At 36.1% G+C, this 15,350-nt stretch overlaps 1 protein-coding gene across 1 annotated transcript in view; it reads left to right on the top strand.

Annotated features, from left to right (window-relative positions):
• LOC107706121 (inversin-like) overlaps positions 1-15,350 on the top strand; it is a 32,909-nt gene that overhangs the window by 5,038 nt on the left and 12,521 nt on the right. The window contains exons 2-8 of the mRNA XM_016509707.1: positions 1,119-1,229; positions 6,830-6,914; positions 8,208-8,374; positions 10,780-10,953; positions 14,358-14,525; positions 14,613-14,793; positions 14,913-15,022. Of these exons, the coding sequence (XP_016365193.1) occupies positions 1,227-1,229; positions 6,830-6,914; positions 8,208-8,374; positions 10,780-10,953; positions 14,358-14,525; positions 14,613-14,793; positions 14,913-15,022 (888 nt within the window). The 5' untranslated portion in view covers positions 1,119-1,226. The remainder of the gene's footprint in view (positions 1-1,118; positions 1,230-6,829; positions 6,915-8,207; positions 8,375-10,779; positions 10,954-14,357; positions 14,526-14,612; positions 14,794-14,912; positions 15,023-15,350) is intronic.

Raw genomic sequence — 15,350 nt, 5'->3', positions numbered from 1 at the left:
ACTCAAATTGAAAGGCATTTGTTTGTGGTTAGTAAGATACATGTATAAAATTTATGCAGTACATGGATAATTGTGCGTGCATCTATTAATCATTTTGAGTCTAATTTCATCCCATATGCGGCAACCCTATAGCCCACCGCACCCCGCGCGAAGGCTCTTCACACGGGACGCAGCAAGCGGCAGAACCAAGGCGGCGCCTGCACCACGGTCCCGTGACTGCCATCTAGCGGTCGGGATATAAACTCAAAACGAAACAACTGCCATGAATCTTGTATGTTTTTTTTTTAAAATATCGATATTTCGTTTTTGAGAATCGATACAGTATTGCCAAACAAAATATCGCGATACTCACGTGTATCGATATTTTCTTACACCCCTAGTAAAATGCTGGAAAATGGTTTCTTATTTTTGTACAGTTTTTGATTCTGGTAGTTTTATATATGCATAAGAAAGAAAAATCACAAATGAGATCCTAAGAAGACCCAGTAATGTGTCTCATTTAGAGTTTCAAAAGGATCTCTACAATGAGTTGAATTAAGCTCAGATTTGCTAAGGTTTGACATATCAATATGAACTAAAACAAATGCCTATCTCTCCCAAAATTTAAATATTTGAGCTTGTTATCCAGATTAAGCATCATAGTGTTACTTTGTCAACAACTGACTCATTTGTGCCTCTTTATATGATTTCTTCTAGATGATTTTAATGGAAATATGTGAGATAAAATTTATATTTAAATGTCAGCGGAGAACTTCCATTAAATTTCAATTACGTTTTTCAATTAATGTTTTTTATTATTTACAGCATATTTTTTAAATATGGTGTGGACCAACATGTTTCAATAAAAATAAATGGTCACATGAAATTTCTGTTAATCTTATATACTATATAACTGTCAGCTTTAAGTTGTTAAAAAAATAAGATTTCAAATGTCAACATGGGCTTTAGTTTCTTGCATTTTTACTGTTTCTTACAAGGCTTCAGTGATGTTTGACCATTTTATGTCAGTACACTCCTATAAGTCGACCTTGGCATAGAGCACTGGTAATGTTTGGCCCAGTAGGTCAGAGCAGGTGGTTTGTGCTCTGTGTGTCAGTGATCCGCTCTCTCTCCTGCAGAACACTAGACAAGACCTGCCAGGGTTTCTGCAGCTACGCCAAGCCCAGCAAGGCTTCACTTAGCTGGGTAACATCTGCTGAGGCCTCCCCTGCCTCCTGGACTTCACCATGGTAAGAGTCAGAAACCAAGAACTGTGCTGAGATTTAGAAGAGATGAGTATTGTATTAAGAGTTTTAAAAGTGTACTTTAATTTGTCATAATTATTGACATAACATTAGTTTTAAATTTTATTTAATTTTATTAATAAAAAACTTTGCTGAGAGTAGAAGCTTGCATATATAACTGACACATTAATGCCTTTAGAGATTTCCAAGCTAAAAATAACTCGTGTATTTTGTCACATTAACAAGATTTATTTCACACATTAAAATAGCGGGCGTGAATGTAAAAAGCTGTTAATAAAAGGGTATACCAGAACCAAAAGATTTCAGCTTTTGGCAAATTTCACTTATCAGCTATAATTTGTAATTTGGGTATTCTCTTTCTATGATATATATATCATACAGTGGTGTGAAAAAGTTTTTGCCCACTTCCGGTTTTTTTATTTTTTGCATGTCATACTTGAATGTTTCAGATCAAACTAATTTTATTACTACACAAAGCTAACCCCAGTAAATACAAAATGCAGTTTTGAAATAATGATTGCATTTATTAAGGGAAAAAAAGCTGTCCAAACTTGCCTGGCACTACGTGAAAAAGTAATTGCCCCCTAAATCTAATAACTGGTTGTGCCACCCTTTGCAGCAACAACTGCAATCAAATGTTTGCGATAACTGGCAATGAGTCTTTCACATCGCTGTGGAGGAATTCCGGCCCACTCTTTGCAGAATCGTTTTAATTCAGCCACATTGGAGGGTTTTCGAGCATGAAGGGACTGTTTAAGATCATGCCACAGCATCTCAATCGGATTTAAGTCCGGACTTTGATTTGGGCTATAAACATTTACAGATTTACTATATGTGTATATGCAGAACTATATATATATATATATATATATATATATATATCGTTACATAAATATTAAAAGTTCATATAAATTTATATTTATATACACATATTTTTATATTTATATAATATAAAAACATTATAATATATAGAAGCATATGTTTAAGATACAAATCAAACTTTATCAAACTTCAAATCATCAAATTACACTAGAGTAGAATAGAATAGACACTGACCTCAGTGGTGGTGACATTTGACAAACTCTGGCCACTTTAGTTAGATCACAGATTTGGCCCAATTAGTCGCTGTAGGGAGGAGAGGGGATAGCCTGGGGGGCCGTGTGTGTCTGCGTGCATGTTTATGTGAGTAGATGGTGAAGAGAGAAAGCGAGGAACAGAGATACAGAGAAGGGGGAGTGAGAGAGAAAGAATGGGAGGGTGGAAAAGAGATATCTTTCTCTAGGCTGCCTCATTAGAGATGTCAGAAAGGGTCTGCCATAATACTTCCCCCTCACTACGAGTCTGGCCCCAAGAGACCTATCAGAGCAACCCGGCCCAAGTGTGCTTCGGGGACTCAGACCGTGCCGTCTCTCAGTCTTGGGATCAGTTCAAGTCGCTGCTGTCCTACCTGAGAGAGCCACCACCAGCCTCAGTTTATCAGTGGCTAATGCCGTACCTTCATGAAAACAGACCAAGGGCGTTTTCTTTGAGATGTCACTGAACTAAAAGTTTAGTACAAATTATCATGTCAAATAGGCAGCAGAACATTTGCCTCCCATCAGCTCATTGTGGTCTCATAGAGGGCTTAAAGCAGGGCGTGAATGATAGGGAGTGCCTCCACATCACTGTGATTGGCTGATTACGCTGCCAGCAAGATGATGGTCACCATGTTTACAACTGGCCTTCAAAATGACAGACATGGCCTGAATGGGTCAAACTTGTAAAAATGCGTAGCAGTTGGACTCATTCAGGTCGTCTTTGTCAAAGTAACCTGCTCGGTTGGGATATTACTAATTTTGGTAAACTGTAAAAAATGACCGTGATTTTAACAGTAAAAAAGCTTCCATACTATAAACGGTGAATAACTGTGGTTACATTTAATGTAATTTTACAGTGAAATACTGTTAAAATGATGGTTTTTGGAAGTGAAATAGAACAAGTCAATGTATAATTTACAGTAAAAAAAAAAACCCGTAAAATTGACATTCCCAGAATTGCCTGCATGGCACTTCACATCTGATGCATTTTTGTTGAAATAACTATGTTTCTTCTTAGTTTTTTCTTATAAGTTGTGTACATTAGAGTTTTATCTTACATCTAATGTTGTTAAATTAAAGTTTATTGCATTAATTCAGTATCACTTGTGTTACCAAAAATGGTGTTTAGTATTTGTGTGAATGACACTGTGCACCTTCTATATTATTAGTATTTCCCTCCTCAGCTTGTGGAAAAGCTGTTCGTGATGAGCTTTGATTCATCATGTGACTTTCTCATCACCACCTGCTTTTGGTGTTTATCAGTGTATTACAATGGCACAAAAGAGATATTAGTACTTCAGTAGGTTGGTATATTAACATTATATTAGTTAATGAGATTTGTTTTTTTTACTGTGAATTTAAGTTAAGTCTATAAAACCTAAAATGTTGATACCATGTTTTTTAATGTTTTTTTTTTACAGTTTGAATTGAAAAGACTTGAATCTCAAAATGACTACTGTATTTGACACTTAATAATAGCAAAGAAGCAGTAGGAAACCAAAAGAAGTATATATATATACAAAATATGCTTGAACTGTATTATTAAATGTATTATTACTGTATTATTGTAAATATTATTTAATGTATTTTTTAAAACCACATGATGTGACCTATTATAACAATAATATAATATAATAATATTATGATATAATGAAGATAGGGGACTGATACACTACTGATACATACTTTTAGTTGTGAATTGTGATAATACTAATATTGAAAAATAATAATAACACTAGTAAATATGTTTTATTTATAAAGTGCCTTTCTGACAATCAAAACACTGGAGAACAATATAAAAAGTAAACAACTCTAAAAAAGATTACAAAAATAAGTAAATAAATTAAAGTACTAGATATATAAAATCAAAACAATTATGTCCAAATCAATGCACAGGAATAAACAAAGTGTTTATTTTTTTCAAAAAAAAATATTTATTCTTATAAATAATATTAAAATGATGAGTTTTTATTAATTTCTTGATTTGTACTTATGAATAAGGCAGGAATCTGTTTATGGTATGTGACTGTACAATAAAACCTATGCAAAGGCTCTACCTAATAAACCTATGCAAACTCTATGCAAAGAACTCTTTAATGCACTGACAGCTTTTCACCACTTATTGTCCTGTATTGCGCAGTGTGTTATACGTCTTAGATGTCACACGTTAGACAGTGTGTATTATTTAATAGCACGTATTTGGAACTACATAATTGCATTACATCGCCCATTGGAAGCCACACCTCCTTCACCAGAGGGGCTCATTTGTCGCTCGGCATTATGGGAGACCACGGCTAATGAGACACAAGGTGATCACGTCAGTCAAGACACACTACGGATGGCATCCGCAGGGATGCTTGCATGCATCCACAGCATGGAGCCCTTTCTCCTTGGAGAAAGTATGGAGGATTTGCCCTCTGGGCATTAGATGAAAGGACCGATGTCTCTCAGCGAGATACTTAGAAGAGATTTGGAGAAAAAAAAGAAGCTGTTTTTGGAAAGGGAGAGGATAATGTGAATCATACAGATCTGCAATTGCAATGCCAGACACTGCTTTACTGACAAATGTGCATACAGCTTAATTTCTGACCCTATGGTTTGTTCTTCATTATTCTTTCTTTTTTCTTCTTCTCTGTCTCTCCTTCTCCCTAAATCCTGACTCAGCTGCTTGTTCAATAAGATGCTGGTGGGGAGTCATTTGGCTGGGCTAGACAAGCTAGATGCTTGCCCACACACACACACACACACATTTAAGATGAAGTGCTCTCCTTTTTGTGCACATTACATCCTTAATGTGGATCCAGAGTTTCAATGGAAAAATGTGAAAGTCTAAATCAGTGTTATTTTGTATCTCTACAACGCATATTTATTTATTTGTCTGAAACTTTTTTTAAATTAACAGTTATACAAATCATTTTCACTTGAGTATTTCTGTAAGGTATAAAAACAGTTGATATGACAGATGCTGTATTTTTTTAATTATTATTAGTTAGTAGTTATATAATTGAATCATTAGGTAGTTGAGTTAATTTGCACTTGAATTTGAAGCTTTAATAATCTACGATAGCAAAGATTATTAATTAAATTAGTCAAAAATAAGTATGCACCATTCAAATGATCATCAATATAATGACACTAAAATTTATATTTGATTTCCTCTCTCAATTTTTTAAAATTGATTTAAAACCACACGAACATGTTGAAGATTACCAGCTCCTTTTTAACGAAGTCTTAATTTTATTTCGCGTTTGAGAGAAAGTCGTTTGATTTGTATGCCAGGCATTTTTGTTATTAAGCCCCAGTGTGTGTGTTTACGTGTATGTGTGCGTCCTAGTCTGGAGGAAATTGAGGAAAGCTTGTGGTTGATATGAGCGAAGCCTCCATAAAAACCTTCTCTCACGGAAAATGACTTCCCACGCGATCACGTACACACACACACTAACACTCTGTCGGACGAAAAATGCTTGAAAGTACACGTACAGATAGAGCTCTTCCCTCACGCGCTCACCTTTCTCAAAGGCATCCATCCCCCTGCTGCCTTTTTTCCACATTGTGATTCCGAAAGCAGACTGTGTGTGCATTTTTTTGTGATGTCTGATTTCCTTCGTTAAACTACGTGGAGTCATATAAAGCTGAATTATAGTGTATTGGAGAGCATTTAAAGGCTTTAATCAGAACATACACACACAAACACACATGCTACTGAAGTAGTTGTAACTCTTAGTAGTTTTATGAGTCTGCATTAACTAACCCCAATTACCCTCTCACGAGGTGCGTGAGAACAGAGCAGCTAATTAGTTGTGTGTGACGGGAAAGAATGGCAAAGAAAAAGGGAATTGCATGAATGGGTTATAGCGCTCATTGAAAAAGTCATTTCTGCGGTCATAAACACGCTTCACACACATTTATCATGGATTTGTGTATGTAATTGATTTTTTTTTAATCTCTTGCAATATTGATGAGCATGAATAAGAGATGAGTTGGGCAGGGTGTGTCCCAGTGGGGGATTTGCCCCCTCCCTGCTACTTCCTGTCTAAGGATTACCCAGCATTCCGGCTGAACCACTGCGAGTGGATGTAATGGTTGGTTTGGTCACCATTCAAAGCTCATTTCAGAAAGAGTGAGTTTAGATTGTAGGCCTGTAATCTTGATGTTTGGCCTCTGAGTGAGCACATTGCATGACTGCTGGTGTGTGTGTACAGGTTTATATGGTTTATGAGGAAATACACAAATGTGTATAATGATGACATAAGTATTACAACGAGAACATGGTTTATGAGGATACTTCCTGTGTGCTCGTAAAACTAATGGCTCAAAAAACATACGTTTTTTTTTGAAAATCTAAAATTGCAGAAAGTTTTCTGTGAGGAGTAGGTTTAGGTGTATGTTTAGGGGAAAGAAAATACAGTTTGTACAGTATAAAAACCATTACGCCTATGGAGATTCCCTGTAAACCACATATGCAAACATGTTTTTGTGTGTGTGTGTGTGTGTGTGTGTGTGCACCAGGCGATGCTGATCCCCCAGAATCCATCTCAGGTGCATGCGGCCGCTGTGAATGGAGACAAAAACACCTTACAGAGACTGATCACAGGTATCACATATCCGTGCTCAAAAATCTCCATGCTCTTCACTTTGTATTCCATGCACGCGATATATCTTAAAAAACAAACCACCGTTCAAAAGTTTGTGATCGGTAATATCAGTAAGATTATGGCATATATATCAGTTAGTGATTTAAAAGTTTCTTATGCTAAAAAAAATACCATAGAAACAGTAATACAAATAATAGAAGTAATACTTGAAATATGTTTACAATTTAAAATAACTGTTTTAGTAACTTTTCTATTTGAATCTATTTTAAAATGTAATTTAATTTATTTATTCCTGTGATGGTAAAGCTGAATTTTCAGTAGTGATTCAGAAATCATTCTAATAAGCTGATTTGGTGCTCAGAAAACATTTTTTCATGTTATTAATGTTGAAAACGGTTGTCTTGTTTAATATTTTTGTTGAAATCATGACACTTTTTTTCAGCATTCTTGAAGCATTTATTTGAAATTTGAACTTTACTGTCACTTTTGTTTCATTTAATGCATCCTTACTGAATAAAAATATACATTTCTGCAAAAACAAACAATCAAACAAAAAACTGACCCCAGACTTTCGAATGGTAGTCTATGGAAACATATTTTTCATCCTTTTAATGATATTTAATATGTATGTTCACTTTAAAAGGATTGTATTTTATTCAACCAGTCAATGTTGCAACGTATGTTTTAAATATGAGAATTAAAATAGTTTAATTTCCGTTTAAAGATGTTCATTTATACTACACACCATGCTTTTAAAGAATGTACTGAATTCTTACTGAATAAGAAGACCTTATTTGCTGGCCGTTCTTGAATATAAATATATTGTCTGACATGTTACATCTGCCATGTTGTATTGTCCTCAGACCTGTATGTTTTTTGACCTATGATGTACTAACTACAACCATGTAGATAATTTATTTGAGTACCAACAAGTACCATTTAGCAATTTATGGGAAAAAAAACTATAAAAGAACCTATTCATCTCACAATTCTCATATTTTTAAATTTAACTCCAATGGCCTTATGGGATAGCAAAGTGTACACTGGTTCGCACAAATCCTTAAAGATGCAGTACATCACCTGGGTAGCGTTATTATTAAACTTAACCACACAAAAGCCCCATTAAAATCATTGCATTGTTGCTTAGTTTTACATCGTCGCAGAAAAAAACGTCATAAATGTACCATGCATATTCAATATATCACTCACCAACACTTCTTTTTATATTAAAGAGAGATTTCAATAACAGGTTATGGTTGACTCTTTTATGTATGTGTGCTTTGTGTCCGCAGCAGAGTCTGGTCTGCGGGACAGTGAGGATCAGTTTGGCCGGACTCCTCTGATGTATTGTGTGCTGGCCGACCGCTTGGACTGTGCAGAGGTGCTGCTTAAGGCCAGCGCAGCCGTCAACAAGACTGACCACAGTCAGAGGACCGCACTGCACCTCGCAGCACAGAAGGTGACACACACGCACGCACGCACGCACGCACCCACGCACACACAGCCGTCTGTCTCTGAGCTGACCCTGATTCTGATAGACACTTACAAAGGCTTGGTGTCGTTAGGGTTTACTGCCCTCTAGTGTTTATGATTTTGACACATTTCTCCCAATAATCTGAACATGAGAGCGTTTCTATGCGTTATGTTATTTTGACTTAATAAACGGGACAGTTTAAATGAGACGAGAAGAGGATTGGAAAGGAGAGCAGAGTGGAGAGGAAAGGAGAAGAGTGTGAGGAGAGGAAGACAGGGAGGGATGGGATTGATGGGTAACACTCTGACATCTAGATCAATAAGAGCTGTAGCTCAGGGATTAACACTCTAATTGGGCTGGGAATAGAGACTGAGGACAGTGAGGATCAGTTTGGCCGGACTCCTCTGATGTATTGTGTGCTGGCCGACCGCTTGGACTGTGCAGAGGTGCTGCTTAAGGCCAGCGCAGCCGTCAACAAGACTGACCACAGTCAGAGGACCGCACTGCACCTCGCAGCACAGAAGGTGACACACACGCACGCACGCACGCACGCACCCACGCACACACAGCCGTCTGTCTCTGAGCTGACCCTGATTCTGATAGACACTTACAAAGGCTTGGTGTCGTTAGGGTTTACTGCCCTCTAGTGTTTATGATTTTGACACATTTCTCCCAATAATCTGAACATGAGAGCGTTTCTATGCGTTATGTTATTTTGACTTAATAAACGGGACAGTTTAAATGAGACGAGAAGAGGATTGGAAAGGAGAGCAGAGTGGAGAGGAAAGGAGAAGAGTGTGAGGAGAGGAAGACAGGGAGGGATGGGATTGATGGGTAACACTCTGACATCTAGATCAATAAGAGCTGTAGCTCAGGGATTAACACTCTAATTGGGCTGGGAATAGAGACTGAGAACCCTGACACACACACACACACACACACACACGAGGGCTCTCCCTGGAATGTTTTACACGGGAGTTAAGGAGGCCTGGGAGGATACTTGATGAGAGGGGAGGGTCGTTCGCACTCAGACACATTCAGACCCTTTAGATGGATAAACAGCTGTCACTACCCCAAACCGCGGCCCAAGAATAACCTCTCTGGGTGACACTAAGTACTTTTTTCATCATTTTATTGTATTATTTTGAATGATTTTTAGTAAAATGCAGATTAAATATAATCTGAGATAATTTGTCAGTCTATTGGCAAGTAGTGCCAGATATATATGGTGTTGAACATCCAAGTTAAACAGGTTTTTGATAAAGAAAAATAGTGGGTGGGGACTTGGTTCTATCCATCAGCTGTTGGTTGGATGGAGGTAGATCTGAATGCAAGCTTGAAGTTGAATTTAAGATAGGGGCAAGGTTTAATGATTGAGAAGTCCAGTATACGTCATCAGAGAGAGAAGTCTGTCATTTCACTGGAAGACTGAGATTACATTTTGATTAATAATTATGAGGTCTAAAAAATGTAATAATTATCACAATAAGATCAATAACATGCATTTAGAGAACAGATAGAGGGAATTTTCGTTTCATTTGAACTTTAAAGGTGAAATGTGTAAATTTGCACAAACATTAAGTTATGGTATCCCAAATAGGAGTAAGTTTTCTTCCATAGAAAAAAATTACAGACTTCACCTTAGCTTATAGTTTCACATTTTCCACAAGAAATATAAAAATGGAGAGTAAATCTAACTGAATTGAAATCATATGTTCTAGTTGTATTTTTGATTAAAAACATTACTATTGTGAAAATACTATTTAAAAGAACTGTTTTCTTTTTGAATATATTTTAAAAATGTCATTTATTCTTGTGATGGCAAAGCAGAATTTTCAGTAGCCATTACTCCAGTCTTCAGAGTCACATTTTCTGGGGAAATGAACTTACAAATAGCTGCCTTTGCATATTACGTTATGATATCCCTGATATGAGAACGCATATGGAGCATATATGTCAGATTTTCCACTGGAGTAAAGCTAAGCAAACTAAAATTATAGTATTAGATGCTTTTGGGCCTTGACTGGAGCCAGACTTAAATTTTAAATGGTTGTGGGTTTACAGGTGTTGTCCGATTCATGAATGAATAACTCTTATGAGCCGGTTCTTTTAATGGATCAGTCCAATAGACTGGAGAACTTAAGTGTTACTGGTTTCAATCAGTCTTCACAGCTCCCCTAATGACTTGGCCACAGTTCTGACTGAATTGTAGTTAAATAGTGCAATAAATTAATTTGAAAACATAAAAATTCAGGGTAAATGGATTGTTATTCATGCTTGGGACTGTGATCTATTAGTCTGTGATCCTCCAATCCTTACAAACAGACAATTGTCTAATTAAAGTTAAAAGTTGTTGATTATGTTTTTTTGCATGTACACATGCATTTCAGGGTAATGTGCGCTTCATGAAACTTTTACTGTCACGCCATGCCGATTGGCGGTTAAAGGATCTGGAAGAAATGACCCCATTACACCTGGCAACCCGACACTCGAGCTCCAAACCTCTGTCTCTGCTCCTCAAGCACATGGCACCTGGTGAGGTGGACACACAGGACAGGAATAAGGTACCAAACGCAAACACAAACTACACATGCTCACACACTCAGCGGCTCGTCTATAGCTGGCTTGGGTGGGGATCGGGGTGAACGTGAGGTTAGGCGGTGTGTGTATGTGTGTGTTTGTGGTTGTATATATGCCATAAAGCAGCAGGGGAGCTCTGCACCCTCTGATGTTTCTCTGGAGGATATGAGCTCTGTTTAAATGGTCTAATAAAATATATTTTCTCAGAGCTGCTGCGAGAGCTTGCCAGGCGCCTACAAGGCTCAGGGTCTCATCGCAATGTTAACCTTAAGTGTGTGTGTGAAGTGACAATCACTCACTCGCTGCATGCCAAAGACGTCTTCCACGAATCGCAGAGAGAATACAAACCAACCCAATTTCACAGCAAAGACAATATGCATGGAAGCCTGTTTTCAATAAAAAATAAAGCAGATAGTTATAAGATAAATCTTAAAATAAGAAATATAATCACAATTATGAAAATTAAGTTGCAAGAAACAAAGTCACATTTGTAAGAAATAATCACATTTATAAGAAATAATGTCACAATTACAAAAAAAGTTAAATTTTTTGATAAAGTTGCAATTGTGAGATATAAAGTTGCAGTTACAAGAAATAACATTTGCAACAAAGTCAACACATATAGATGCATTTATTTGATCAAAAATACAGATAAAACCGTAATATTGTGAAATATTATTACAATTTAAAGTAACTTTTATCTATGTTAATATGTTTTAAAATATCATTTATTTCTGTGGTGGCAAAGCTGAATTTTCATCAGCCATTACTCCAGTCTTCAGTGTCACATGATCCTTCAGAAATTTGGTCAAGAAACATTCAATCTTATTATCAGTATTACAACTGATGCTTAATATTTTTGTGGAAACCAAGATACATTTTTTTTTCAGGATTGCTTGACGACATTCAAAATTACAGGTTTATTTTAAATATAAAGTTTTTCTAACATTCTGAATGTCTTTGTCACTTTTGATCCTAAAATTAGAAACAAATTAATTAGATATAAATATAATAAATAATTTGGAAATAAGAAATAATGTTGTAATAGTGAGATATAAGTCACATTGTAAGATTTAAAGTCACAGTGAAACAGGCAGAAACTGACTTTCATGAAACTGGAAAGTTTCATAATGGTTGCCAGGGCTGTTGTACTTTACTGTAATATATGTAACGTTACTGTATGAGCTATAATACAAGTAATAGTAACAGCTATAGTATTGTAGCTAGCATTAGTAAACACAGAAGCTTTAGACTAGAGAAGTTGATATGTGCTGGTCACCATAGAGCAAAAGAAGAGTTTGGAGAGATGTGTATGTGGGCCCTGTGCTTTCCTGGGAAACACTGCTATCAACTGCTCCAGATTACCAGACCACATGCAGCTTTATTCACTTTGGTTCCAATTACTGTAAACATTCACCCCAGTTTACTTTCCGATGATCTACGCACATACAGCAACTCTTTAGATACGCCGTCATTTAAAATCTCATTCCACAGACAAACTGCTCAAAGCTACTAGGGTTATTAAGGCTCCTGTTTTAAATCATTATTCTGTGTGTGTGTGTGTGTATGGTTGTGATTACGCTAACATGAGTGTGTGCGTGTGTGCGCGCACTGTGGTTGTATCAGTGCTTCCATTGAGTCGCATAAGGGAGTTTTGTTTGCAAGCCTTCATCCGTCTGTTGGTTTTGTAATAATTTGATAAGCAGAATCGTGATTTCGCGTGATGAGGCTTGTTCTGTGGCCAGATGCAGAAAATAGCTCATCTAGTGCATCTTCAGTCTTCACTGTCCACATTGGCTGTTTGGGCGTTTTGGGGCTGGGGAAACTTGAGTGATTGATGAAGAGAGAAGGGCCTGTGTGTTTTAGGTAAACTTTTTGAATTTGGAATCAAACTGCAGAGCAAACCGTCTTTATGGTTTAGCAAGAATTTTGAGCTGGTAAAGCTTGTTAAAAAGCTGGAGACCAGCATATATTTACATGTAATAATTAAGCAGACACTTCATCTAAAGTGACTCACAAATGAGGAAAAGCGCAAGCAATTTATCAAACAGAAGGCAAAAATATTAGCTTTACTGATGAGGATGGATTTTGGATGGAGTCTCAAACTGAGAGAGCCAAAGTTGCCTGACACGCACAAAAAAGGCATTGGAAATCTGCAACTGATATAGATAGATAGACAAGCACTGATTTTATGTGCGCAGCTGAGATTGCAAACCTGCATCAATTCAAATTTTCTCAGGCGCTTGACAATTCACATTTTCAAAATATATAATTGGAATTATGCGAAAGTTGTACTGTATGTATATACAGTATATTATATGAGAAAGTATATAATATATAATGTAAAGTTTTTTATTTAAATAAAATGTATTTTAATCTAAAGTTTTAATGTATACATTTAAGTTTGCATTTTTGTTTACAGCTTCAACTTAAAGATCTAATTTTAAGATTAAAATGTAACATTTTTATTTAAAATTATAATGCGTAAAAATTTATTTAAATGTAAAATTTTATTCAACTTAATGTTGGAATGTTTGTTTAAATTGTACTTTTTCATTTAATTATAATTAATACATTCAAATTAAGTTTATATTTCAGTTTTACTCAAATTAAAGTTGCAATATATAATTTTATGTTTAAATTTTCATTTTACATTTTTAAGTTTTAATGTATACATTTAAGTTTAAATTCATTTACTTTTGGTTTTAAATTTTATTCAACTTAAGTTCTACTTTTAATTTTATATTTTAATTTAAAGTTATAAAGTTTATTTATAAAATTTAAAGTTTAAATTCATTTACATGTATATATAATGTATTGTTTAAAATATTATTTAAATGGAAAACAATTCAGAGATTTCAAGTGGCAATTATGACATTCTGGAAGACATTCTGTAAATGGGCACTTGTTGAACTTCCCATCATTCTACATATTCAGTTAAATATACATATACCTTTGTATGGTCTATTGAGTATTTTGACTAACTTATTATGTTTCCAGCACCTAAAAAGAGTGTAGTACCACCAGCTCTGCTAAACACATTTTGCCTAAAATCAGCACAGAAAGAAATGTGAAAAAATCCACGTATTCGTGGCCTAGGCCTGGTGGTATTGGACAAGAAGATCTTGACACTCTAAGCCCAGAGGAAGCTGGCTGACTAGTTTGATGTGATATGATGAAGAGCAAAGGACTTCTTTATTTGTGCTCTTGGAAAAGCTCCATAATGTTATTTTCTTGATTGCATTTCATTGACAGCCCACTCGCTGTGATCATTTAAAGCCCCAATTTCCTTGAAGGCCATGAAGCAGCTTTGTAGCCGCAGTGTAACACGAGTGAACAGTAAAACTGGAAATGTAATCTTTGAAATTGAATGTTGTTTGTTCTACAGCAGACAGCGCTGCACTGGAGCGCCTTCTACAATCACCCCGAGCATGTTAAGCTGCTGATCAAGCACGATTCAAACATCGGGATCCCAGACAGCGAGGGCAAGATCCCTTTACACTGGGCGGCACATAACAAACACCCCAATGCTACACGTACAGTACGTTGTATCCTGGTGAGTCCACACTTGTTACCTCACTATTTCTCCCCACACATACAAATAATACAATTACAGTAACTTCAGTATTTGTGTGTTTTGTAGGAAGCTGCTCCCACCGAGTCCCTGCTGAACTGGCAGGATTATGAGGGACGCACACCTCTGCACTTTGCAGTGGCTGATGGGAATGAGGCGGTGGTTGAAGTGCTGACATCATATGAGGGCTGCAGTGTGACAGCCTATGACAACCTGTTCAGGACGCCACTGCACTGGGCGGCACTGCTGGGTACACACGTTTATACTCATACACATATGCAGAATTTGACTGCTTAAAGTAATTATTTTTAATTGAAATCATTTGCTATAAGTGTAGATGCTAACACTGGTTTGTATGTGACTGTGTAGGTCATGCAAAGATTGTATACCTTCTGTTGGAGAGGAACAAGTCTGGGATGATCCCATCAGACAGTCAGGGAGCAACACCTCTGCACTATGGAGCTCAGAGCAACTATGCTGTAAGACATAAGACATCATTTATAAATGTGTAAAATAATATCCTGTATGTTTGGACTCTGAATGTTTTGCTTTTCATTTGTTTCTTTTAATTGGGCTCCATTAGAGCTTTGGAAAAAAATTGTGACAAAGTCAGTTGAATTATTGGTTCATTGATTCATTCATTGATTCATTCATTTATATATCCAAATAAATATAGATGTGTTTTTAATGTGTTGAATCATTCATTGATTTATTTATTTATTGATTGATTTATACACATACAAATATAAATATGCTTGTTTATTTATATATATAAATATAAATGTATATATATATATATATATATAT

This window comes from Sinocyclocheilus rhinocerous, unplaced genomic scaffold, assembly GCF_001515625.1.
Source record: "Sinocyclocheilus rhinocerous isolate Xijiao unplaced genomic scaffold, SAMN03320098_v1.1 scaffold1333, whole genome shotgun sequence".
Taxonomy (NCBI): domain Eukaryota; kingdom Metazoa; phylum Chordata; class Actinopteri; order Cypriniformes; family Cyprinidae; genus Sinocyclocheilus; species Sinocyclocheilus rhinocerous.
Note: the sequence above shows the minus strand (reverse complement) of the source record. Positions and strands in the feature narration are given on the sequence as shown.